The sequence below is a fragment of the Harpegnathos saltator genome, unplaced genomic scaffold (genome assembly GCF_003227715.2).
Source record: "Harpegnathos saltator strain DR-91 unplaced genomic scaffold, Hsal_v8.6 scaffold228, whole genome shotgun sequence".
NCBI lineage: Eukaryota > Metazoa > Arthropoda > Insecta > Hymenoptera > Formicidae > Harpegnathos > Harpegnathos saltator.
The window spans coordinates 66,720-92,199 of NW_020230015.1; the positions used below are offsets into that span (position 1 = coordinate 66,720).

The 25,480-nt window shown below is 51.4% G+C and overlaps 1 protein-coding gene across 1 annotated transcript in view; it reads right to left on the minus strand.

The window, feature by feature from the left end:
* Positions 1 to 1,204: 1,204 nt before the first annotated feature.
* The window catches only part of LOC105185081 (microtubule-associated protein futsch), an 85,558-nt gene continuing 61,282 nt past the window's right edge, over positions 1,205 to 25,480 (minus strand). Inside the window, exons 7-9 of the mRNA XM_025298627.1 lie at positions 10,692 to 25,249; positions 6,961 to 10,607; positions 1,205 to 6,135 (exon numbers count right to left, since the gene is read on the minus strand). Coding sequence (XP_025154412.1) covers positions 5,966 to 6,135; positions 6,961 to 10,607; positions 10,692 to 25,249 — 18,375 coding nt within the window. The 3' untranslated portion in view covers positions 1,205 to 5,965. The remainder of the gene's footprint in view (positions 6,136 to 6,960; positions 10,608 to 10,691; positions 25,250 to 25,480) is intronic.

Sequence of the window (25,480 nt, forward strand, 5' to 3'; positions counted from 1 at the left end):
GAGATCCCCGAACAAATAGGGGAAACGTCCGAGGGAAGGCCCTCCCGATGACGCGCCTCCTGGACGTTCCTCCGAAGTCTCCGGCGACGTCGGTGTCGGCCAGGTACGCGCGGCCTCGTCGTTACTCTTGTTTGCGCAACAACGAAACCCTCAATCGGATGTGACTAGATGACTCTGTTTTCTCTGGTTTCTTTTGCATTTTTTTCTTTTTTATACGCTAGGAAACGAGTCGTTCTTTCTTTTCGCTGACTAGAGCCTCGCGAGTGTCCGAGAAGATTTCGCGACGGAGGAAAAACGCTCTTTTTTGATTCTGCTGATTCGGGCTGAGTGGCCGGCGCAGTGTGCCGCGCGGAACGTGAGCAAATTCGGAACGGGAGCGAAATTCGCCGCACCTCGCTCTGCCTCCTTCCTCCGTTGTCCGGCACGATCGATATATAATTCGCGTAATTATTATAATATCTTGATTGTTCTCTTGGTCGGAGAAATCTCACCAATATCACCGTTCTCACACCCGTCGAGCACCGCGTTTTGGGGGTTCGTACAGGTGTTGAGGCTCACGTTTTTCACATTTCTCTCCCTTTCTCTCTCTCTCTCTCTCTCTCTCTCTCTCTCTCTCTCTCTCTCATGCTCTCCCGCTCTCTTTTATATCTTTCTCTCTATATCTCTTTCTCACGCGCTCTTTTACTTCATTTCTCTTATGTACTTCGTTCATATATTATATAGATATCTATCTATATATATATCTATATATATAGTATATATATATATATATATAGTACATATATAGTATATATATAGCATATATATACTTTTTCCCCTTCATAGTTCCCGCTAATCTGTTTCAGTGAAAGCTCGTTCCTAATCTTTTATTTGTTTTTTTTTTGTTATTTTCATACCTTTTATTTAAATTACTTCCATAAATTCATCGTTTATTTAGTCTATCCTGCGCGCATCATCATCGATCGACAATAGCTTCATTTAATAATTTATTAATTTATTTTGTTTTCGTTAAATTGAATTTTATAATTTTAACATCCTACCTAGATAACTGGTCATTATATATTACTTGTTAATAAATAATACATAAATACATAGGTACATACTTCATCATCACCTTCTCTCTCTCTCTCTCCCTCTCTGTTTTCGCTCTCCCTTTTTCTCTCTCTCTCTCTCTTTCTCTGCAATTCTCACTTTTTTTCTTTCCCTCTCTCTCTCTCTCTCTCTCTCTTGCACTCTACTTCCTTTTATTTCCCTCTTAGATCTCGATCTCCGTTGCGCACCGACAACTCGCTATCATACGTATCAAGAGGTATCGATAAGCGTTATAAAAACTTCTTTATTCGTACGATAGAAAGAGAACGACGATGATGATGATAATGACCCGCTCTCGCGAACGTAATCGTAATATGTAATAATATTAATAGTAATCGCAATAATAATAATGTATTGTAGCAATAATAACAAGCACAATAGTCGTTAAAAATAATCGGCATAGTAATAATAGTATTTATAACAATATCGATCGTTCATTTCTTCTCTCTTTCTCGATGTGTCGCTTAAGTCTCTCCGCTTGCGTTTTCTCCTACATTAATTAATTTTTCTCCTTCGCACGCTTCTTCTCCTTCTCTTCTTCCACCTCCTCCTCCTCTTCCTCCTCCTCCTCTCTTTCGCCGGTCAGCGAGATAAGGTCTTGATCGCGCGTATGACTCCGCCGAAGAAGAAAAAAAAGAACACAGAAATCTCGAAGGAAACGCAATCAATCTCTCATGAGAATTCCACGGCTAACCGATTTTCATCGAATTTCACGCTGAGTCTCAGTGATGCGGTGTACGTCGCGCCCAAGGGTTGGAAGGGAGGGGGAGGGCGAACGCAACGCGATGACCGACGAACGAAGAATGAGTAATAAATAATCGGGAAGAATGGCGAATGAAAAGTGCGTGTGGGATGTGGGATGCGGTGCGTGTACCTTCTTCTCCTTATGCCAGGCGTGTATCGTGTCAATCGTGTGGTGTGTTATCCGCGCGATCCTGGCGCGGTTGGGCTTGCGGATGATTGGACGGGGGGGGGGCAAGGGGAGAACCAATCCCGCGATCGGACGAACAGAAAATTGTATATGACTTGCGACGGGCGGTGTAAAAAACTTACGCACTAATCTATTAGAAAACTCGGGCCCGAATCGCGGCCGGTAATCGCATGTCGACTGCGTCGACCAGACAAATCGCGTCATCATTCCCTCTCGCGCTCTCCTCTCATGCTCTTTCCATCTCACTCTCTCTCCTGATCGCTCGCTCGGATACCACCTGGGTATTATCATCGACGATCGGTTTAATCGAGCACCATTTTCGTGTAGGCACGAATGTGTCTCGTATAGAGAAGAGCTTCCTCCGATTGTCATTCGACGAGATCCATCGTACGACCTTGGCGAATTTCACCTCCTGTGTCTCATTTCGCAGTCGTCGCTCGCGCACGACAAGTTCGCTTCCCGACTTTCTTTCTCTCTTTCTTTTTTCTCTCTCTTTCTCTTGGCCGTCGCTCGACAACGGCACTCACTCGCGAGGAGCGCGAGACTGCGGAGGTCAATCGTCTCCTCTTTTTCTCTTCCACCAATGACGAGACGTCGTCTCCGTCCATGGATCTCGCGGGAATGTCGAGAGCAAAGGTGTCCTCTATAGGTTACAGTTTCGGTATCGCGCTTAATCGCACTTGTTATCATTCGTTATCGACTTCTCCTTCCGGCTATGTGGTTCTAAAGCTCATGAGCGATCTCTTTCCGCGCGGATCGCGCGAATCGCCACCCCGAATCGCGGCCATGGCGAGCCAGGACGCGCGTCGGGAGTCTCCTCCGGAGGCTTCTCGGACTCAAGCGCGCGACGCGACGTGCAACATCGCCCGGGCCCAGGGATCGCGATTCAAAGGCGAACGGCGCGCAGGATCGGCACTAGATGGGCTCCTTAAGGTACAGCTACACGAACGTTTAGAATCGATACTTGGTACAACCTGGTCTCTCTTCGTCGCGGGAGAGAAATAACGGGCAACGGGACGTCTAGAGCTAGACAGCACAAACGCCCGGCGGTCGCGAGAAGTAAGTCATGAGGTCGCGCAAATGAGAATCTCTCTCTCTCTCTCTCTCTCTCTCTCTCTCTCTCTCTCTCTCTCTCTCTCTCTCAGCCGGCTGTTCTCGGATGTCCTCAGGATAGCGCTCGGGCTCTTGTGCTGCTTAGGCAGGAGCGAACGCGCCAAGTTTCACGACGAAGACTCGCTCCCGCTCTCGTGAACGTGCGACCCTCTCGCGCCAAGAGGAGAGCTATGGACGCTCCCGTGGTGAGAGGAATACGGATGGGGAGGGGAGGGCCGGCCGTCGGCTCGCGAAAATGATGATATCCCGATGCGATGGTTTCACGAGTAAGCGCGATAAGTTCGATACGTTTTCCCTCCGCTCGATTCGCCATCCGCTCGTCTACGTCGGCGTCCACATGTCCGCCATTACCGCCAGCCATCATCGTATCATTCATCACCACCGGCACTACCACCACCACCATCATCATCATCGTCTCGTCAAAGCTCCTCTCGTGTCGCGCTCTATGAACCTTACTTGGATAAAACGCTCTAGCTCTCTGAGAGAAGGTTAAGTACAAAAAGTTTCGTCGACTTGGGTCGGTCTTCTTGCTCGTCCGCTTCGCCCGGACGGGAGCCGCGCGACGTCACCCTGCGATCGCCCGCTCCCGCTGGGAATGCACGCCTGCTCCAAAAGCAGCGACTCTTCTCGTCGAGGTAGGCGATCTCGCGCCGGTACGGCTCTCAGAAAACAATGACCGTGTCGACAGTCGTCCAACTTCCAGCTCAACGTTCATTTCCTCGAGGAAGCTCCGAGTCGCGACCTGTTTGTGCGATACTGCAGTGACCCGGTCGCCGAGCGTCCGCTCTTCATCTCTCGACGTGGACGAGTCGATTCTCTTTCTCTCTCTCTTTTTCTTCCTCACGCGTTCGATCTTCATCATGGGACTTTCCTTGGCAAAGTACTTGGTGTTGTCTCCCAAAGACATATTCTTGTCGACTGCCAGATTCACGGGTTCACTGTTCTCTGAAGCTCCGCTCCCGTTGCTCGATCTCGCGAAACGAGGCTCCCCGCGCCGAAGAAACGATCGAAGATGGACTATCGGTCCTGTGGATGGATGTTTTTCGAGATGTATCGTATCGTCGCACCTCCTTCATGGCAACGAATCGCGCTTTCTTTCTCTCTATCTCTCTTCCCCTTCGAATTTCTTCGTCATCGGAGACATTCTCGCCGGACCGTCCGGCTAACTCGGTCTCCTCATGACCTCGTAGACCATCTCGAGATGATTGCGTTGCTACCTTAGATCGCGCGCGATAAACGAAGCGACGAAATCCGTCTCTCGCACGGGCTTTTTTCTTCTATCTTTCTCTCTCTCTAAATCTCTTCTCTTTCTTTCTCTCTCTCATAACCATCGCACTTCCTCGTAATCTCTATTCTCTACGATATAGAAACACGACACAGATAATTCCTATCTAGTACTTCCCGATGGAATTTAGCCGTTTGACCTACGCACGAATAGACATTTACGACGAGAAAGGGGGACCGTTAATCATGTAACAACGAAGGAAAATGTTCGGAGGTGTGGATCGTCTTCTCCTCTCGAACTTCGCATCTCGCGCGCTCCCTTACAGAGGATCTTACACTTTCGGAGGAAAGACGCGTCCGACGGATTCGGAGATACGAATCGTTTCTCTTTCTCTCCTTCTCCCTATTACTCTCTCTCTCTCTCTCTCTCTCTCTCTCTTTCTCTCTCTCTCTCTCTCGTTCTCTCTCTTCCTCCCTATCTGTCTCTCCGGGATAACCTGGTCTGCGGTACTCAGGTCTACTCTCTTCTTTCCTCTGGTTCCGTGCTCTCTGTTAACTTATACACTGAATACTACGCGGTGCTGTTAAAGCGGCAGCTGTGTCGAGAGATATTAAAAGTTTTACTTTAATCTGCTGATCGAGGAGAGGGTGGGGCGAGGTCTCGCATCGCGAGAGCGACACTATACATGATCGTACGACCCTCCGGTCAGGGTCGCGGGTCGGGGAATTAGAATATCCTAAGTCAATTGATTCGGTAACTAACGTATAGAGATTGTCCCAGGCCGCGGCATTTGCGGATCGTCGATTCGATTAGCCGATCGTAGCTACGCTCGAACATCCACTCGGTCTCGGTCGTCCTCAACTTTGAGCAGTGATTGATTAACGTATTGCAGGCGATATCAGCGCGCTATGGGCTTCAAACGGTGCAAAGTGTAGAAATACAAATATCCCGTTAGGAAATCGACACGACGCCCGCCACGGGCGCCATTGCGACCTCAACGCAGTGCGAGCCTCGATCGAAACGTGGAATTCTCTCTATCGATTAATCGCTTAGAAGTACGTAAATTTATACCTTGTATCCGTGCAAGGAACAAACCCCTACGATCCCTTTCCCTCTCTCCCTCTGCCTCTGCCTCACCTTCTTCTTCTTCTTCTCTCAGATCGCCCGCACCGTCTCCTCGTGAGAAAGGATACGAAGAACGTCTTAACTTAGAAGATAGTCTCGGTGTTTGTGACCTGCGCGGAAAAGTCGGTCTCTTCCTTCTTCGGGACAACCTCTACATTGTTCGATACGATTTCTACGATCCGGCTTGGAGTAGGCCGCGAAGCTACGACCGCGAAGGGATCTCGAATTCGAAATGCCATTTTATTTTCGGGTCTTCTGGAGGGGTCAGGGTCGTCGCCTGACGGGACGGTAGGTCGACCTGTGGTAGCTCAACCTTTTCGATTTGCTTTCTTCCTGTTTTCCGTTTTTCCTCTTTGTTCTACCTTTTTTCTGTCTTTTTTTTTCTTTCCCTTAGCAGGAATGAGTCCAAAAACGGAATGATGACGCGTTCCGGACGCCGCTCAGAACTCGACTATTACGGCTGAGCAGGCTGCCAATCCCTAGAACTCGAGCCTATAGGCGCTGCAACTAGTCTCGTGATCCTGCAGATTGATGGTGCACCGGGACGCGGAGGGTGACAGGTCTATGTGGTTCGCCGCGAGTGCCTCCTCGTTATCGGCAACCCAGTAACCTAAGGTATCGGTGTCGTACGTGGGGATCATGGTGACTTCTATTGAATGAAACATATGACATGTATCAGAGTAGAAATCTCAGACTTGACCTGAGAAAGAAAATCGACATTCACACAACACTAATTATGGTCATATAAATTTTTAGTAATTGATTGTATCTCTTGAAAACAACTACAAACAAAATTACAAACAACTATTAATAAAACTAATTGACTCACATATTTTTTCTTTTCCTGTAATAATTCATCTAATAATTCATCTATTTCGATATTTTTAATAACGCTCACTGATCTTCCACTGACAAGAAAACAGAGGGAACTCGAAAATTCAAAAAATTATGAAACTTTGCGTGGAAGTAAAGTAGTTCATCCTTAATGTAAAACTATTTTTTGTTCGTGCGGAATTCCAGTCTGAGGGGGTGAAACCATCTTTCGAAAAAAAATCATTTTCATTTTCAGCATACGTCTTTTAAAATACGAGACATATACAAAAATGATTTATATGAAAGTTGTAGTGTATTTCATACTTTTTATTACTATATATTCAGATTTTGCAAAATTGAAGGAGGGTGGAGGAAATTTCAAACATTTTTCAATTTTGCAAAGTACGTGAATTTTCAAGTTATTAATTAAAAGAACTTCCAGATTTGGTCATTTTCAATCATTAATAACTTAATAATTATTGTGATTTTTGCAGAATGGTACTTGACTTTTCTTCTCAGTTTGATCTATTTAATTAATCTTCACAATTTTTCGTTTCTAGATCCCAGACATCTTATATAATAATATTTAACTTGTGTATAATTGTACATGATTTCATAAAATCATACATACAATTTTTAATGATCGGAATGATGAACATACCAAGATCTTTATCCTCCCAAGTCTTTTTAGCTTCCAACAGGGCGTCGTAGACTTCCCGGCTAGGCTCAGTGCCACTAAAGACATAATATCTCGCCCGCACTCTCTTGAAGAATTCCAACGAGGTGTAGTACGAATTGCCATGATGCGGAACATACGCCAAGTCCATGTAGACCGGCTGAACCTTGTTCTTCGAGTCCTTCATCTTCTTTTCGTTTTTTCCCGGGCTTTCCGAGCGTTTTTTATTCTTAATGTTTTCCGACTGCACCTTCCTCGTTTGTTTCCGCTCCTTCTTCGGTGTGCCTGGTGCGCCCTTGTTCGACACCTCGTTGGTCACCGGTGCTGGAGACGGTAGTCTGAGAGGCTCGCCCCAGTCTTTCACCACGTCAAAGTTCAGGATGTCGGAAGTCGTAGCGCTCGAACATGACGGCTGGGAAGGATTCTTCAAGTTGAATTTCCTAGGTGGCTTAGGAGATGGTAAGCCGAGCGGAGTTCCCCATCCTTCCAAGGGGTCCTTCTTCGAGTCCCCTTTGGCATCGTCCTTCGCGTCGTCCCGGAAGGAGGACGATGGGTGCTCTCTTGCGTCCTCCGTCTCATGTCGAAGACTACCATTCGTATACCGAGGCGCGATGCCGCTGCTGAAGGCACCGCCGGCCTCCTTCATCTCCTTGTGCTCCATCAGAGCCTTGTCAAAGTCGAGATCGGCCTCGTCGACGTATCTCTTAGCCTCCGGCTTCTCTACGTAACCGCCGGCGAACTCCTTCTCGACCATGAACCGGCTGTGAACGGAGCCGAGCTCGCTGCTCTTTTGCATGCCGGTCTCCCCGTGGAAGGTCTTCATGGCGGAGATCTGCGGCGGTACCGCCGGCAATTCACCATAGAAGCTACTGCTCATCGCGGCCGCCGAAAACTCGACCGTCTTCTGCTCCTCTTCCTTATCGGAGGTCGGATCATGGCGATGTGTCGTCTGTGGGGAGTAGCCTACCTGTGAAGTCGAGGACAAGGGCGACGAGGGCGGTTCGTCGTCGGAATAAGTGTGCCTCTCTTCGCTGCTGCCCCACACGTGTGTCATGGCCTTGCTGCGCACGCTGCTATGGTCACTCGGCGGACTGACCGGTCCCCGATCTTTTTCGCTGGACGCATCGTCGGAACCCGGGCTGCCGCTGCGCTGCAGCTCCGTGGACTTGATGCTACCGATGATGCTGCTGATCGCGCTCTCCGCCGCATCCTTGCTCGGCAGACGCTCATCCACCTTCACGTCGGTCTTCTCCGCCAACACTACCGTCTCGCCCTTCTCGTTGGTCGTCTCCGTAACCTCGCGGGTGGTCGTGATTATCTCGCCCTCGTCGGAGATAGTCTTCGTGGTGGTGATGATGGTGCGAATCACCTCACCCGATCTGAACCCTTCCGGTGTGGCGGTTGATGAACGACCTTCGGATCTCCTGTCGGGAGTCGACCGGCCGGAGAGGTGCGGCTGCACCGCGGCGCCGTCTCTGATCAACGGCGACATGGGGATCTCCGGGGTGGACTTGCCGGTGGAGCCGCTGAAGACGATGTCCTTAGGCAAGGACATGTCGGGTGAGGACTTGCCGGAGTAGCTCTTGTCGTCAGATATCAGATCGCGCACCAAGGGCGACACCGAGTGCTCGAGTTTCTCCGTGCCCAGGCGCGCTTCCTTGGCTGCGGCTCCTTCAGGTTTATCTTCTTGCTTGGAATCAGGCGTGGACTTGCCGGAATCGTAGAAGGTTCTCACGTCAGGCGTAGACGTGCCTGACGTCACGGTCGCGATGGTCTCTTTCACGATCTTCTCCGCGGATTTGGCCTCCGTCGCGAGCTTACCGACCTTGTCGGCCGAGGTCGAGTCGATCAGCTTTTCCAATAGCTCTTCGCTGTCCACGGTGTCGCTGCTCTCTGTCACGTCTTTCTTCGTGGTGACCTTGCCGTCTGGGCCGGTTATCGTGGTCACCGTCGTGACGATCCGCTTCACATCGGCGCTGGCCGTCGTTGAGTCTGCTGTACCATCGTCGCTCACAACTTTGTAGGCCGTACCTGAAGTGGGGTCTGTATAGATCTTGGACGGGTCGGCCTGCGACAGTTCACTGTCCGACAGTTCTTCCGTTACGATAGTTTTTGTAGTCTTCGTGGTGATCGTCTTGACGAATTCACCAGAGTCCTCTTTGAAGTCGCTCGTCTCTTCGTCGGGGACAATGACCTCGCGCTTGATCACTTTTGTGATAATCTCCGGCTCATCTTGTTCGATGATCTCGCGCTTTACCACCTTGGTCACCACTTCCGGTTCGCCATGCTCTACGATTTCGCGTTTAATAATCTTGGTAATCGCCTCGGGCTCGTCTTGTCCTCTGCTCGGATGTTTAACTTCTCTGGCGCCTGCCACTTCAGGTTCTTCTTGCTCGATCACTTCGCGCTTTACTATTTTCTTCACTACTATGACGTCACCGTCGTGTTCAGTTTGTTCCGTCACTTTAGTCATCTTTTCAGGTTCTTGTTCTTCAACTATTTCGCGTCTCACTACCTTCTTCACCACGATCACATCGTCGGCAGCTTCAACGTCACCAGACGTAGTCGCTCCTTTGCTAACAGTCTCAGGTTCGTCTTCAACTTCGACCATCTCGCGTTTTATCACCTTTTTCACTACGATCACGTCGCCGTCGATCGATTCTGACTTGTCGTGCTCGCTGATCTCATGTTTGCCCAGCTTCGTGATCGTCTCCGGCTCGTCTACGATCACCTCTCGCGTGATTATCTTGTGAACTACGTCAACATCTTCCGGCAGCCCCATAGGCTCTTCGGACTCATTCTTGTCGCTGCTCTCCCGTCTCCCCAGTTTCGTGGCCTTCTCGTCAACCTCTTTCGAAATTTCGCCGGACGAACTGACATGTGATGTTAAGCTGAAAGTTCGCATCGCTTCGCCGGGTTTCCCATCCTCCTCGTCTTTCGGCGCGCCAGTCGTGGGCTGAGCGGCTCGCGGTCGCTTACTGGACGTTTTGTCGCCAGGATCGACCCCGGACTCGGGAGTCGCATCGTGCGTGGTGTACTCCGGTGTAGACTTGCCGGAAAGCGTGGTGATGTGCGTTGTCCTCATCTCCGTCATGCCACCGACGAAAGCCTTGTGAAACTGACTCTCGTAGCCCATCATGTAACCGGACTTGTCCAACTGTTGCTCATCCGAGTCCGAGTACATGTACTTGACCGGAGGCTTTTTAGCGTCCGAGAGCTCGTATTCGCCACCTGCCGCCGATCTATCAAACCTGTCGTGATATATCGCCTTCTCGTAGTCCTCATCCGACTCCTCCTCCTGGTAGATCTCCAAATCGGTGACGGACTCCCGCGGGTATTTTCTCTTCAGTATGATCTCTTCCACGATCTCCAGGATGATGTAGCGGGGCAAAGAAGTCTTAATGATTATCTCTTCAAGCGTCACCTCTGTGATTTTCCTGCCCTTCTTGATGTACTCCTCTTCCAGCAGCTTCTCCGTCTCCATCCGCTTCTCCTCGGACAGCAGAATCTCCTCATCGATGTGCGGTTCCGACCGAGCTGGACTATCCTGGGTCGACTTGTCGGAAGGAATAAGCTCTGGGCTGAGGCTGGGGCTGGCCGGGAGGCGCCTGTCCGGCGGTCCTCCGGATCGGCTGGCCTACAGGTGGATACCTGGCGTGACTGCTCTCTGTCGTCCTGGATACTTTTTTTTTTTTACGATGATCTTCGATTATGACGTACCCGGTCCCCGAAGAATGATGATTTCTTCCAACAGCTCCGGCGTGATCTTCTTCTTCTTCGCGATGAACTCGTCGTCGATATAATTCTCTATCTCCACTACTTTCGCCGGTGCGAGTGTTTCCGGCGACTTCTCCTGCTTGGTCGGTTCTTCTTCATCGACGAAGTCGAAGACCGAATTTCTCGGCATCTTTCGCCGACTGATGATGTCTTCGATGATCTGCATCACGATGAACTGGGGCACCAAGTACGTCATCACCAACTTCTCAATCACCGTCAGAGTAATCTTTCTCTTGCGAATAATGAACTCTTCCAAGATGTATTTCTCGATCTCGGCCTTCTTCTCGGCTGTCACTTGAACGACGTCCTCCTCTTCGTGGTCCAACCTCTCCGTCTTCGTCAGCTGCACAGCCTCCGGCTCTTCGAAGTCGGCGAATCGCTTCTCGCGAATCTTCCTGAGTTCTTCTTGGATCTCCTCAGGGGAAGTTATGGGACTCTTCGATTTCGGTGAGCTCTTAAGTCCGTCTTTCTCGTCGAGCGAATCTTTCTCCGTTGCAACAGGTTTAGCGGCATCCTTCTGCTCCTGAGGAAGCACCTTTTCGGCCAGCTTATCTTCGAATAGACTGGCCGTTCGAGATCTGCTGGCCGGGCTCTTCTCCTCGACGTCGAAGACACTCTGCGAGCGCGATCGCTCCTTCGGGCTCTTGTCCATCGGCGAACTCGCCTCTGACAACTTAGCGGACTCACTTTTCGGTATTTGACCGACCTCTAGACTCGGCGAGACTGACTGATCTCCTTTCGTCTCCGGCTGCGGGATCTTGGTGCCCGCATCAAGCTTCTCGCTGACGATACTGGATGATCTAGACTTGTCCTTAACAAGCTTCTCGTCGGCCAAACTCGGCGACTTGGAGGCCTCGGACGGTGATTTTGGCTCAGTCTTGTCGCTGATAATGCTCAACGATCTCGCCTTATCAATCAGGCCAAAGCCGTCCGTCAGGTCGGACGTTGGCAAGCCATCAATGTCAATTCTATCGAGCTCCTGCGTATCATCCATCATTTTGTCAAGGACTATGCTCGGGGAAGGCGGCTTTTTATGCGCCTGGGATGTGTCATCGGCCGGTCTCACGTCCAGTTGCTCGAAAACCTTCAAGGGTTTCTCCCCGATGTCTTTCTCCTCCGGGATTTTTACGTCCACGAGACTGGGGGACTTGTCGATAGCGTCTTCGTAGTGTTCTTTGCCACCAAGCCTATCGTCCGAGGTCTTCTCATCCGACGATTTCTCGCTGACGGTGCTGGGAGATTTGCTAAGATCAACAGGCTCTAATTTGTCAGAGACCGTAGGTGATATAGGCTTCCCGGTTGCGTCCGTTCTGTCGCTCGCGACGCTGGGCGACCTGGATTTCTCCATCGGCGGCTCCATCACGTCCTTTAGGTCCGGCTTCTCCTCCGTTACGCTAGTCGGTTTCGAGGCCTCGGCGGACTTCTTGCCGTCGGACTTGTCGCTCGCCACGCTCGGAGACTTGCTTCTGTCGAGCGGCTCCTCCGCTTTGTGAAGGAGCGTGGGTGACACCGGCTTCTCGACCGGTTCCTTGTGCCCGCCTGTTTCACTTGTCACACTGGGCGACCTGGACTTATCCAGTGCCGGCTCCAACACGTCCTTCAAGTCATCCGTGTCCCCGGCAACGCTTGATGGCTTGAAAGCGGCGGTCGACCTTGCATCTTCGGACTTCTCGCTCGGCGATTTGCTCCTATCGGCTTCGTCTCTCTTGTCTGTGGCTGGAGACTTGGCCTTCTCCGGTGGCTCTTTCGGTTCAGACGCGATGCTCGCGACGCTCGGCGACTTAGACTTGTCCATCGGCTGCTCTGCGACATCCGCCAAGTCAAGCTTGTCCTCGGCAATACTCGACGACTTGGAGTCACCGGGTGATCTCTTGTCGTCGGATTTCTCACTCGTTACGCTCGGCGATTTGCTTCTGTCTACCGACTCCTGTTTACTGTCGGAGACAGGGCTCTTACGTTCGTCTGTCGGCTTTTCCTCATCGTCGCTAACACTTAGAACGCTTGTTGGCTTCTCGACCTGCTGCTCCAAGCTTACATCCACCAGATCCGCCTTCTCTCCGGCAATACTCGGCGACTTGGCACGCTCGAGCGGCTCCTTCTGCTCGCTCGTGACACTTATGACGCTAGGTGACCTCGATTTTTCTGTTGTCGCCTCCGTGACGTCCTTTACGTCAGGTTTCTCTCCGGCGATGCTCGGCGACTTTGAGCGATCCGCTGGTTCCTTCGACTCCTCTGTGGTGCTGATGACGCTTGGGGATTTGGATTTACCCAGAGGTGGTTCCAAGGCTTCCTTCACGTCGGGCTTTTCTCCGATGATGCTCGGCGACTTTGAGCCATCTGCTGGCTCCTTTGGTTCCTCTGTAGTGCTGACGACGCTCGGGGATCTGGACTTATCCAGAGATGGTTCCAAGGCATCTTTCACGTCAGGTTTCTCTCCAGTGATGCTTGGTGACTTGGAGCGATCTGCTAGCTCCTTTGGCGCCTCCGTAGTACTGACAACGCTTGGAGATCTAAACTTATCCAGAGGCGGTTCTAAGGCGTCCTTCAGGTCGGGCTTTTCCTCAGTGATGCTCGGTGATTTTGAGCGATCCGTTGACTCCTTTGGTTCTTCCGTAGTACTGACAACGCTTGGAGATCTGGACTTATCCAAAGACAGTTCCAAAGCATCCTTCCCGTCGGGTTTCTCCCCAGTGATGCTCGGTGATTTTGACCGATCCGTTGGCTCCTTTGGCTCCTCCGTAGTACTGACAACGCTTGGAGATCTGGACTTATCCAGAGACGGTTCCAAGGCATCCTTAATGTCGGGCTTCTCTCCAGTGATGCTTGGTGATTTGGGGCGATCTGCTGGCTCCTTTGGCTCCTCCGCGGTACTGACGACGCTCGGGGATATGGATTTATCCAGAAGAGGTTCCAAGGCGTCCTTCAAGTCGGACTTTTCCCCAGCGATGCTCGGCGACTTTGACCGATCCGTTGGCTCCTTTGGCTCCTCCGTAGTACTGACAACGCTTGGAGATCTGGACTTATCCAGAGACGGTTCCAAGGCATCTTTAATGTCGGACTTCTCTCCAGTGATACTTGGTGACTTGGGGCGATCTGCTGGCTCCTTTGGCTCCTCTGCGGTACTGACGACGCTCGGGGATCTGGATTTATCCAGAAGCGGTTCCAAGGCGTCTTTCAGGTCGGGCTTTTCCCCAGCGATGCTCGGCAACTTTGAGCGATCCGCTGGCTCCTTTGGCTCCTCTGTAGTACTGACAACGCTTGGAGATCTGGACTTATCCAGAGATGGTTCCAAGGCATCTTTCACGTCAGGTTTCTCCCCAGTGATGCTTGGTGACTTGGAGCGATCTGCTGGCTCCTTTGGCTCCTCCGTGGTACTGACAACGCTTGGAGATCTGGACTTATCCAGAGGTGGTTCTAAGGCGTCCTTCAGGTCGGGCTTCTCCCCAGTGATACTCGGTGATTTTGAGCGATCCGCTAGCTCCTTTGGTTCTTCCATAGTACTGACAACGCTTGGAGATTTGGGCTTATCCAAAGACAGTTCCAAGGCATCCTTTACGTCGGGTTTCTCCCCAGTGATACTCGGTGATTTTGAGCGATCCGCTGGCTCCTTTAGTTCTTCCGTAGTACTGACAACGCTTGGAGATCTGGACTTATCCAGAGATGGTTCCAAGGCATCTTTCACGTCAGGTTTCTCCCCAGTGATGCTTGGTGACTTGGAGCGATCTGCTGGCTCCTTTGGCGCCTCCGTAGTACTGACAACGCTTGGAGATCTAGACTTATCCAGAGGCGGTTCTAAGGCGTCCTTCAGGTCGGGCTTTTCCTCAGTGATGCTCGGTGATTTTGAGCGATCCGTTGACTCCTTTGGTTCTTCCGTAGTACTGACAACGCTTGGAGATCTGGACTTATCCAAAGACAGTTCCAAAGCATCCTTCACGTCGGGTTTCTCCCCAGTGATGCTCGGTGATTTTGAGCGATCCGCTGGCTCCTTTAGTTCTTCCGTAGTACTGACAACGCTTGGAGATCTAGATTTATCCAGAAGCGGTTCCAAAACACCCTCCACATCAGGTTTCTCTCCGGTGATGCTCGGTGACTTTAAGCGATCCGCTGGCTCCTTCTGGTCGCCTGTGAAGCTTACAGGACTGGGCGATTTAGACTTCTCCAGGGGCGGTCCGGTCGTGTCCTTATCGTCTGGTTTCTCTCCAGCCATGGTGGGCGGTTTGGAGAGATCAATCGGTTCCTTCTGCTCACTGCTGGTACTGATGATACTGGGCGACCTAGACTTCTCCGCTGGCGCGTCGGTTTCCTTCTCGTCTGGCTTCGTCGTGGGCAAGCTCGGCGATTTAGCCGGTTCCTTCTGCTCCCCGGTCACACTCGCGGTGCTGGGTGATCTGGATTTCTCTGGTTCGGCGAGGTCTTTTAGGTCTGGCTTCTCCTCGGCGATACTCGGCGATTTAGAGAGATCGGTCGGTTCCTTCTGCTCACCGGTAACGCTGGGCGACCTGGACTTATCGAGAGGTGCCTCAGCTGCGTCCTTCAGGTCTAGTTTTTCTCCGGCGATACTCGGAGACTTGGAGAGATCGGTCGGCTCTTTCTGTTCGCCGGTGATACTTATGACGCTTGGAGACCTGGATTTTTCCACTGCAGGCTCAACGACATCTTTCATATCCGGCTTCTCGCCGACAGTGCTTGGAGATTTGGAGCGGTCCGATTCCTTTTGCTCAGTACTGACGCTCACAACGCTGGGCGACCTCGACTTATCGAGTTCTGTGACGTCTTTCTGGTCCGATTTTTCGTCCGCGACGCTCGGCGACTTGGATCGGTCTTTGTCGGCCACGATGCTCGAGACACTCGGAGACCTCGTCTTCTCGGCGGGCTCTTCGAATTTCTCTCCGATGGGGCTCGGGGACTTTCTCGTTTCCTCCATTGGCTGTTGCTCGACGATGCTGGGAGACGGCAATTTCTCACGGGGCTCTTTATCGCCCGCGTCTAATTTTTGCTCGACTGGACTGGGTGACTTGCTCTTGTCGAGGGGTTCTTCCGCTTTGTCGTCGACGACAGGTGACTTTTCCTTGAGGGTTGGCTCTTTAGGTTCGCTAACGGTACTCGCCACGCTCGATGATCGCGACTTGTCTATCGAGGGCTGCATCGAATCCTTCTTCAGGTCCCCCGCTTTGTCTTCGTCGAGGAGGCGCGGAGACTTGGGCTCGTCCTTTGGAACTTCAGCCTTGTCGTCCTTGACGCTCGCGACGCTGGGCGACCGGGCTTTCTCGATCGGTAGGTCCATGTCCTTGAGGTCTACTTTTTCTATGCAAATGCTTGGTGATCTAGAACGGTCACTTACTTTTTTGCTATCTGATTTATCACTAGCTACGCTGGGAGATCTATCTTTATCATGTGGTTCTTCAGTCTTATCAATAGCTTTAGGCGATTCTGGCCTATCAAAAATAGGGGATTTAGTTTTCTCTAAATAACACTCCGTCGCATCTTGAAGATCCGGTTGCTTGTCCACGGTTGCTATGCTCGGTGACTTGGAACGGTCGGCCTCCCTCTTCTCGTCGGACTGATCGCCGATCGCGCTCGGAGATCTAGCTTCGTCAATTGGTCCCTTTTCTTCGTAATGTTCACTCTCGAGAATAGGCGATTTCTCACTGACCGTTTCTTTCCTGATTGCACTAGGCGATTTCGGCTTGTCCTCTCCTGCCTTCTCTTCCTCAGCTTCCCTATCACTTGGAACGCTAGAAGGCTTATCGAGAGACTTATCATCGAACTTTTCGCTAATAACGCTCGGTGACTTAGATCTGTCCGCCGGCTCTTTCTCTTCAGGCTGCTTCTCGGCTTGTTCGATCGCGTCGGCAAGCTCCGGTTTCGCTTCCGCTACTTTCTCGTACTCTACGGGCGATTTTAATTTAACGTCACCTATTTTCTCGATAGTGTCCGCTTTATCCTCGATGATACTGGGGGATCTCGGCTTGTCGAGCGATCCGACTAAACTCTCCGCTAGACTTGGACGTTTGTCTCCGGTGACTCCTTCGGGAAGTTTCTCAGTCGCCGCACTGGGCGATGGCGACTTTCCCGCGACCTTGTCCTCGGTCGGTTCGGCCAATTTCAATTCCTCCGCCTTCACGCTGGCGACACTCGGGAAGCGCGATCTGTCTTCGGGCTGGGCGAGCAACTCGGCCTGCTGCGGGGACTTGGAACGTACCGATTCCTTACCCTCGGATTTCTCACTGGAGGCGCTCGAGGTATCCTTCTCGTCAGGTTTCTCGCTGCTCACGCTCGGCGACCTTGACTTCTCCGGCGGAACAACGTCTAGAAGTTTGTCGTCTTTGCTCTCTGGACTCGATGGTTTTTCTTTCGCCGGAGATACTGGCGCGTCCTTGTCCGCGATCGGCTTGGGTTCTTTCATTGGCTCGGCTGGTTTTGCAACGACCTCCTCGGAAGTGGCATCTTCCTCGCTAATGGGCGTTTTCGCGAAATACGTATCGTGCTTGTCCGTGGGCGATTTCGAGAATATCGTCTCGGCCGGTGAAATGTCCTCCGAACGGAGAGACTCGGGTGTCTTCGGGATGCCAGCTGCTTTCTCCTTTTCGGCTTCTGGAAGTATTTTCTCAATTGGAAGCATCGGCTTCTCGACCGCTTCTTCCGCTGGAGACTTCTCAAGAGGCGATTTGGCTTTTAGCGCGTCCTCAGGCTTCGTCTCCAGCGGTGTCTTTTTGTCCAGCGTTATATCGAGTGCCTGTGGGATGTCTCTCTCGTCGGGTTTGAGCTCTTTAGCTACCGCTTCCACGGCGGGTTTCGCTCCATCGACCTTCTCGACGGTCTCTTCGAGCGGCGATGGAGATTTCGACTTCGGTCTGTCCGTCTTCTCTTCAATCTCCTCAACTGGAGATTTCGGTTTTTCGAGCTGATCCTTGATTTCCTCAGCGGGAGATTTAGACTTGTCAGCTACTTGCTCAGCAGCGAGTTCGATGGGAGACTTTAATTTCTCGAGCTTCTCGGCAACTTCCTCCACGGGGGACTTCTCTTTTGCGATTTCACCCGTGTCCTTGACGGGCGACTTCGGCTCCGCGATTTCCTTCTCGGCGTCCTTCAGCTTACGCGACTCTGATTTTTCCAAACTGTCCTCGAGATCCTGCGAGTCGCGAGTGCCGATGGGCGATTTTTCCAGGCTGTCCTCTGGCGTGACTTTGTCCTTAGCGTCAAGTGGAGATTTCTCGGAGATGCTGTCCTTCTCCGGCGTGCTGACGCCCGAGTGTAACGAATCCTTGTCCATGAGTAAGGAATCCTTTTCCGGGGTAGACTTGACAGACGCGTCTTTAAGAGAGTCGTCCGGAGTGACGGTCTTTGTGAAGGTTATGGTGCCGGTGGGACAAATCTCAGTTTCTTCCCTGCCGTCTTCGCTGCTCGCTGTGACCAGCATTCTCCTCACGGTGCCAGTGTCTTCATCGACTTTCGACGGTTGATCCTCCAGTGATTTCTCAGCTTCTTCAATTTTTACCTTCTCGGCAAGCTCAGCATCTTCAACCTTTGCTTTTGGTGCTTCGTCCTTCGGTAGTTCCTCAGCTTCACCCTTCATTTTCTCGGGAAGTTCAGCGTCTTCAACCTTTGCCTTTGGCGCTTCGACTTCTGGCTCCTGTGAAACGCTCCTCTTTCTACGTGAAGCTTCTTCGGCCTCTTCTTGAGGACTCTTCTTATCCTTAATCTCTGTGGTTTCCAGCAGTTTGGGTTTTTTCTCGTCCTCAAGCAGATCTATTTTCGGTTCCGTCGCGAAACCTGTCGCGTCTGCCAACTTGGTTTCCGGCTTCGTCGCTTCCATGACCTCTTCGGGAGCCTTCTCTGCGACGGGAGTAGTCGGTTTTGATTTCACGTCCTTCATTGTAACTTTCGACTCGTCGGTCTCTTTATCTTTCACTGCGGGCTCAATTCCTTTCATCTCATCGATCGGACTTTGCGCAGAAGGAACTTCTGATACGACAACTGCATCAATCGACGGTCGCTTGTCGGAGATGACGTCTTTAGGTATCTCTTTTTCTTTCACCTCCTTGGGTTCATCTGCTTTCTCAGTTAAAGGTTTCTCCACCTTGTCAAGAGCCGGCGATACTATCTTTGCGATGGGCTCCTTCGGTGGAATGTCGTCCGTCTTTTCTTTAGCTTCGTCCAAGTACTTCTCCGTGGTGTCAACGATGTCCGATACTTCGGACGTCTCTGGCTCCTCGGGCTCCCGCTTCTCGTCGATGGGCTTCGTAACTTTCACTACCTCGACCAGAGGTGGTTCCTCTTTACCCACTTTCTCTTTGGTTTCTTGCACGAACTTCTCGTCCGCCTCAATCACCTCGCTCGTGGTATCCTCCGCGGCTTCCTCTTCGGTGTCTTCCTTCTCCCTCATCTCGTCGGCTTTCTCCGGAGACGTGACCGGCAAGTCGCGTACCTTGTACTCCTGCTCGACCGCCTCGAAATCGTCGATCACGTCCTTCTCGTGCTCCTTCGCAGCCAGCGGCGAAACCTCCGCTTTCACAGGAGACAACTCCTTCTTCTTCACTTCTATCTTTCCGTCGGAGATCCTTCTGGGTACATTGACAAAGCCATCCACCAATTTCTCCTCCTCCTCTTCCTCCTCCTCCTCAGGAGTAGCAGGTAACTCATCTTCGACGACTTCAGGCTCAGGCACGGCCTTCTTCTTGTCTTCTCTTGTTTCAGCCGGAAGTTTCTTTTCCTCGCCCGGACTAGCTGCTTCAACGACTGACTTCCTCTTCTCAGCCGCTGGCACTTCCGGTTCCGGCGACTGTTTTTTTTCTTTTTCTTCTTTCTCTTCTTCTTCCTTTTCTTTCTCCTCCTCCTCTTCTTCTTCTTCTTCTTCAATTATGCGTAGTACTTCTTCTTCGGTCATGTTGAACACCACACGCCTCGGCATCTTTCTCTTGATAATGATCTCCTCAATAATCTCGATAACGATTCTCTTAGGCACCTTCAACTTGCCGCAGATTTCTTCGAGCTTCTGAACGGTGATGCTGTCACCCTTGGCGACATATTCATTGACAACGTACTCCTCGAATTCTGCCAGTTTCTGCGGAGTTACCAGCTCTTCCGTCTCCGCGGTAGGAACCTCAGCGATTGATTTTCGCTTCTCATCCAAGACTTCTGCCTCCGGTTTTTCTTTTTCTTCTTCTTCTTCTTCGCCTTCGGGAGTCCTTGCGATTATCGCCGATATCTCCTCCTCGGTGATCTCAAGTACCGTGTTCCTGGGAACCTTTTTTTTAATGATGATCTCCTCGATAATCTCAACGAGGATTCGCTTAGGAACGGTCTTCTTGGCGGAGATCTCTTCGATCGTCGACTTGTCAATCTTTTTGCCCTTTGCAACGTACTCGTTAACGACGAATTCCTCCAATTCCGCTTGCTTCTGCAGCATAATCGGCTCCTCCGGTTCGGCCGGGGCGCTGGGAAGCTTCACGACTGATTCTCGCTTCGCCGTGATGTCTATTTTCGGCGTTACTTGTTCTTCCGCCGACTCTTCCGGTGACTCTTCCGGCGATTCCTCCTGAACGATTTCCGACAACACCTCGTCCGGAACGTCGAACACCATATGTCTGACGATCTTCCTCTTAATGATGATCTCCTCGATAATCTCGATGACAATTTTCTTAGGCACGACTTTCTTGATTGAAATCTCCTCGACCACCTGTATGGTGATTCGTTTGCCCTTGACGATGTACTCGTTAACGATGTACTCTTCGACCTCCATTCTCTTCTCCGGCGTGATCGGTTCCTTCAGCTTGAGAATCTCAGGATCATCCACCACGCTCTCCCTTGGCAAGCCCTTCTTCATGATAATCTCCTCGATTATGTAGATCACACGTTCCCGCGGGATACGCTTCACCACGGTGATATACTCGATCACCTCGATAGTAATCTTCTTCTTCTTCGTGATGATCAGTTCCTCGATAATCTGCTCGACGGGCGCTTCCTTGCCGAGAACCTCCTTCACGTCATCGGGCAACTTTGGTGGCTCCTCTGCGATTCCCGAAGGAGGACTCACTTTCAATTCTTCGTCGTACATCCTGTCCGTGCTGAATTTTGGCGAGGTCGGTGCCGAATCGGGCGTCACCATTACTATTTCTGCCTTCGCCGGGGACATCTTCTGCTCGAAGCCAATCACGGGTTGCTCTATCTCGCTCTCCGGTAGCTTGTCCTCAAAAGATGGTCGTTTGGCCACCTCCTTTACACACACGGTCTCGACTCCGGCTTGCAGCACGTCCATTTGTGGAGACACATCGTGCTCGGCCGGTATCTCAGCCTTGCAAATGTGTTCGTCGTCCTTTAGCATCTCCTCGCAAATCTTTTGAGCACCCTTGATGTCTTTCAGGGTATCCTCCTTCGCGTGCGGCATCATTACATCTTCCTCTTTCTTTGCTACTTTCACGCAAGGTTCTTCTTTCACAACGTCAGGTTTCTCGTATGGCGTGAGCGGCTTCTCGGTCTCCTGGATGAGCTCCTCGACCTCTTCGTGGACTGGAATTTCTTCGGTAACACCGACTTTCCTCGGAATCACGATCGACTTGAGGTCGGCTTTGGGTTCCTTCTCGACTACTTCAGTGGCTTCCTCCGGAGATTCCTTTCCACTCGGTACAGAAGGCTTCTTCTCCGCCGAAAGCGGCGTGATTTCTTCCTTTGAAGGCTTCCTGTCCGTTGGAACAGGCGAAATTTCTTCTCTCGAAGGCTTCCTGTCGATCGGGATCGGTGAGATCTCCTTCTCCTCTTTTTTAGCGGGCTCCTCGAACAACGTCTTGTGGGACAGAAAATCATCCTCCTTGAGGACCTCGGCGACCTTCTTCACGATTTCTATGACGTCCTTAGGCTTGTCGTCGATTTCGATACCGGCAGTGCCAGCGAGCACTTCTCCGACGTCCCTGACAGCTTCCTTCACGTCCCTGAATGGCCTCACCGGTTCCTCCTCTTCGTATTCCTCCTCAAAATCTTCATCCTTCGGTATGTCGAATTTCACTTTCTCCGCTTCCTTTATGTCGGGCGAAAGGCTTTCGACGTGTGTGATCTCTTCTAATTTTTCAATCACCCCTTCCAAGGTATCCTTCACTGCATCCGTCAAGGTAGGCTGTAATTCGTGTAAGGCCGCGGCCATTTCTTCCTCTTCCTTGATCTTCTCTTCCAAGGATTCCAGAGAATCTCTCAAGCTATCCTTGACGGTTTTGAATTTCTTTGACGCTTCCTCCAGGAGAGCCTTCACCTCTTCAGCATCCTCCTCAATACCCTCTTCTTTCAGCAGCTCGATCTCCTTTGCAATTTCTAGATCCTCGGGCGGTTTCACCGGCGAAATTATGGTCGGCGACTTTTCCTTCCTAAACGGTGCCGGCTCGATGTCGACTTTGGTGATGATCTCTACCGGTTTTTCGGTCGGTAGTTTCTCTTCGGCATCTGGTACACTTTGCTTCCTTGCGTCCTGTATTTCTTGTTGTATAAACGCCGCAGTTTCTTTGATCGCGGCCATTTTCACGTCGGTGACCGTGGGTTTCGCCTCTTCGAAGGTCTCAGGTTTGTCGGTGAGCTTGCCAACCTTGGGGAACATTTTCTCCATGTCAACCTCCTCGAGAACCGTCTTTTCCTGAACCTTCGCTTCCTTCGGGGAGCTCGATTTCGAGGACGACTTTTCATCAGAGTCTTTGTCGGTGTCCTTCTTCGTCTTCTTGGTTAATTTATCGATACCTTTCTCGAACTTGTCTGCAACTTTACCGAAGAAGCTGAAGACACCCTTCTGCTCCTTGACAGGCGGTGTAGGCGGTTCTTTGACCTCTTGTGGTATTGGGGACGGTTTCTCCTCTTTCCCCTTCTCGAAGTCTTCCATCCTGTAGAGTTTAGGATCGACTTCTTCGTGGACCGGCAGATCGGCGACTTCGTCAGGCGTCTTGACGATGTCCCTCTGCAGGCTCTGCATTGCCTGACGAACATCGAACACCTTAACTTCCGGCTTCGCAGCCACGGGGACAGTTTCCGTGACAATCTCTTCTTTTAGCTTCGTCGGCGCGTCCTTCTCTTTCACCTCCTCGATAACGTGCTTCTCGTCGATGTCCTCCTTTATCTCGTCCAACGGTATTCGCTCGTCTTCGGGTAAGGTCGGCGCGGTGGTGGTGGCTCCGGATTCAATGGTGGAAATTCGCTCCTGCGATTCCTCCATCTTTTCAAGGACATGCTCCTTCTGGTCGACATCCGGTTTCAGGTCGGTGTCGGTGGTCTTCTTCTCCGAAGAGTCCAGCTTGTCTGGGCTGAGACTGGACGGCTCCTTCGTAATGTCCTCGCTATCCTTTTTGCCAGAGTCATCTTTCTCCTCGGCCTTTTGCACAATCTCGGCCGCGGAGGCTATAATCTCCTTTACCTCCGCCTGCAACTGCTCTTTGTGCTCGATGGTCAGATCAGCGACCTCTTTCTCTTCCTTCTCTACGGCCTTCTCAACGGCCTTCTTCTCCGGGCTTTCATCTTTGCCCTTCTCCTCGGGCTCCTCTTTCTCACCCTTCTCTTCCACGTCTTTTAGTATCTTCGCCTTCTCTGATTCAGCTTCATCGAGGACATGCTTCGGTTCGCCTTCGCCGCTCTGAACAGAGTCCTCGGTGTAGACTTCTTCCTTCTCCACGATGAGGTACTCGTCTTCCTCAGTCAATTCTTGGCTCTCTTTCCGGGAACCTTCTTTTTTGGGGACGTCCTCAATCTCAGCGGTAACATCCTCCTCCGTGATGTCCTCTTCTTTCTTATCTGTGGCTTCGGCCGTAATTTCATCGTCTCCCTCGAAACGATCGTCTTTTCGAGTCTCTTCGATCCTCTCTGCCTTTTGAAGCACAGCTTCAATCTCCTCTACGACCTCTCGTTCTTCTTTCAGGTCCGCCAGCACTTTGCTCTCTATTGAGTCCAGCGAGATGTCCTCCGACCGCTCAATTAAGCTCTTGTCAATTGGCTTCACTGCCTCTGGCTCAATACCGGACGGAGTGGAAACCGTGGACGAGTCGGTGGTCCCTTTATCGCCCTTCACCTTGCGGATCACGCCATCCTTGTCCGACTTGACGGAAGTAGTCGGCGTGCTGCGAGTAGACTTGGCCGGACTGCCCGGCATACGAGCTTTGCTCGGGCTGACCGGTTTGGCGCGACGGCTGATCGGCTTGCGATCCATCGGCTTCGGCTTTGCCGAGACCTTGATCATGGGCGCCGCCGCGGTATCCTTCACACCGGACTTCTCGATGTTCTTCTGCTCCACCACCTTTCTATTGTTGGCTTCCTTGGCGCTCTTCGCCGGAAGACTAGGCACGGCCTTGGGCGCCGGTTTCGCCTTCGGCACAGCCTTGGAGATTTCTGTCCGTGTGGCGACGCCATTCAAGGTTTTCTTCGGGGTGGTCGGGGAAGACTTCATAGCGTCCTTTTTCTCCATACTCGCAGGCTTTATTTTTTTCTCGCTTGGCTTCGGCTTCACTTCGCCGCGCGCGGCCTTCATCACGGCTCTGCCGCCATCTTTTGGTTCCTTCTTCTTCGGCTCGGGTCTCGGCTTGGCGGGCTCCTTGGCTTCCTTGGGTTCCTTGAGTTCCTTGGGTTCCTTCGGCGCAGTCTTCTCGGACTCCGGTTTGATTAAGTCAGTCTTTTTGATATCATCCTTCTCGGCCTTCTCCTTAGCCAGCTCCTTTTTCGGCTCCTTCTTCACCTCCTTCAGCTCCTTCTCGATCTTCTTGCTCTCCTTCGCGTCGGGCTCGATCTTCTTCGTCTCCTTCACCTCGGTCTCAATCTTCTTGTTCTCGGCGATCTTCTTCGTCTTCGTCTCGGACCTAAGTTTACTCGTTGGAATAATCGGGGTAGATTGCGGGGTGCCTTTCGGCACCTCCTCCGCGGCCTTGATCGACTTGGGTTCTGACGTCTCTCGCTTGTCTTTCCTCGGCTCCGAGATCCTCTTCGAATCCTTCTCGATGAGAAGCTTCTGCTTGGCCGGCTTGTCCCTGAGCGTTGCCAACGACGTCGACGGCGACAGCGTTTTTGCCGAGCATACCGGGTGCTTAAGGAAGTCCAGGTGCTTCAGCCGCTCGAAGCCTTCGAAGATTTTGTGCTGTGGTGTGCTGCCAGGGAAGAGAATTCGCGTGATGGTGTCTTCGGGATTGGCCGGCTGCCAGACCAAAAGCGCGCATATCGACACGAGGTTTTGAATGGGGAATGTGAGATTGTTCGTATCCTTCTTGTGGGAGCCGGCGAATAGCTTCGAGTCCGACGCGTGCCATTTCGCCAAGAACTCGCGCACCTCGCGACTGTCCTTGCTCGGGCTGAGGACGTACATGTCCAGCGTGCCGTGACCCACTTTGTGGTACAGATTGATCGGATCGGGGTCCCGGTAGCAGGGGTGGGCACGGAGATTGATGTGCCGCAGGTTCAGCACCATCTCCTGACCGATGTCAGTGAGATTCAAAATCAAAGGATCGATGTCTTTGTCGCCGTCCGGTGAATTTGATTGTCTTCTTTCCTGTAGTACATATAATTTGCGTTATTTGTGCCAGCCCGCGGTTTTCAGCGACAAAGTTGCGCACGAGAAAATAAAAGAATAAAGTTATAAAAGAATTATTGGATGTATTATCTATTGTCACTATTTCCAAAATTTTTTCCTCCTTTCTTTGCTTCTTCCTTCCGATTATGTTGCATGTAATATACTAAAGAGATTCCCGTAGATAAATAAATAAATAAATAAATTCGTTGC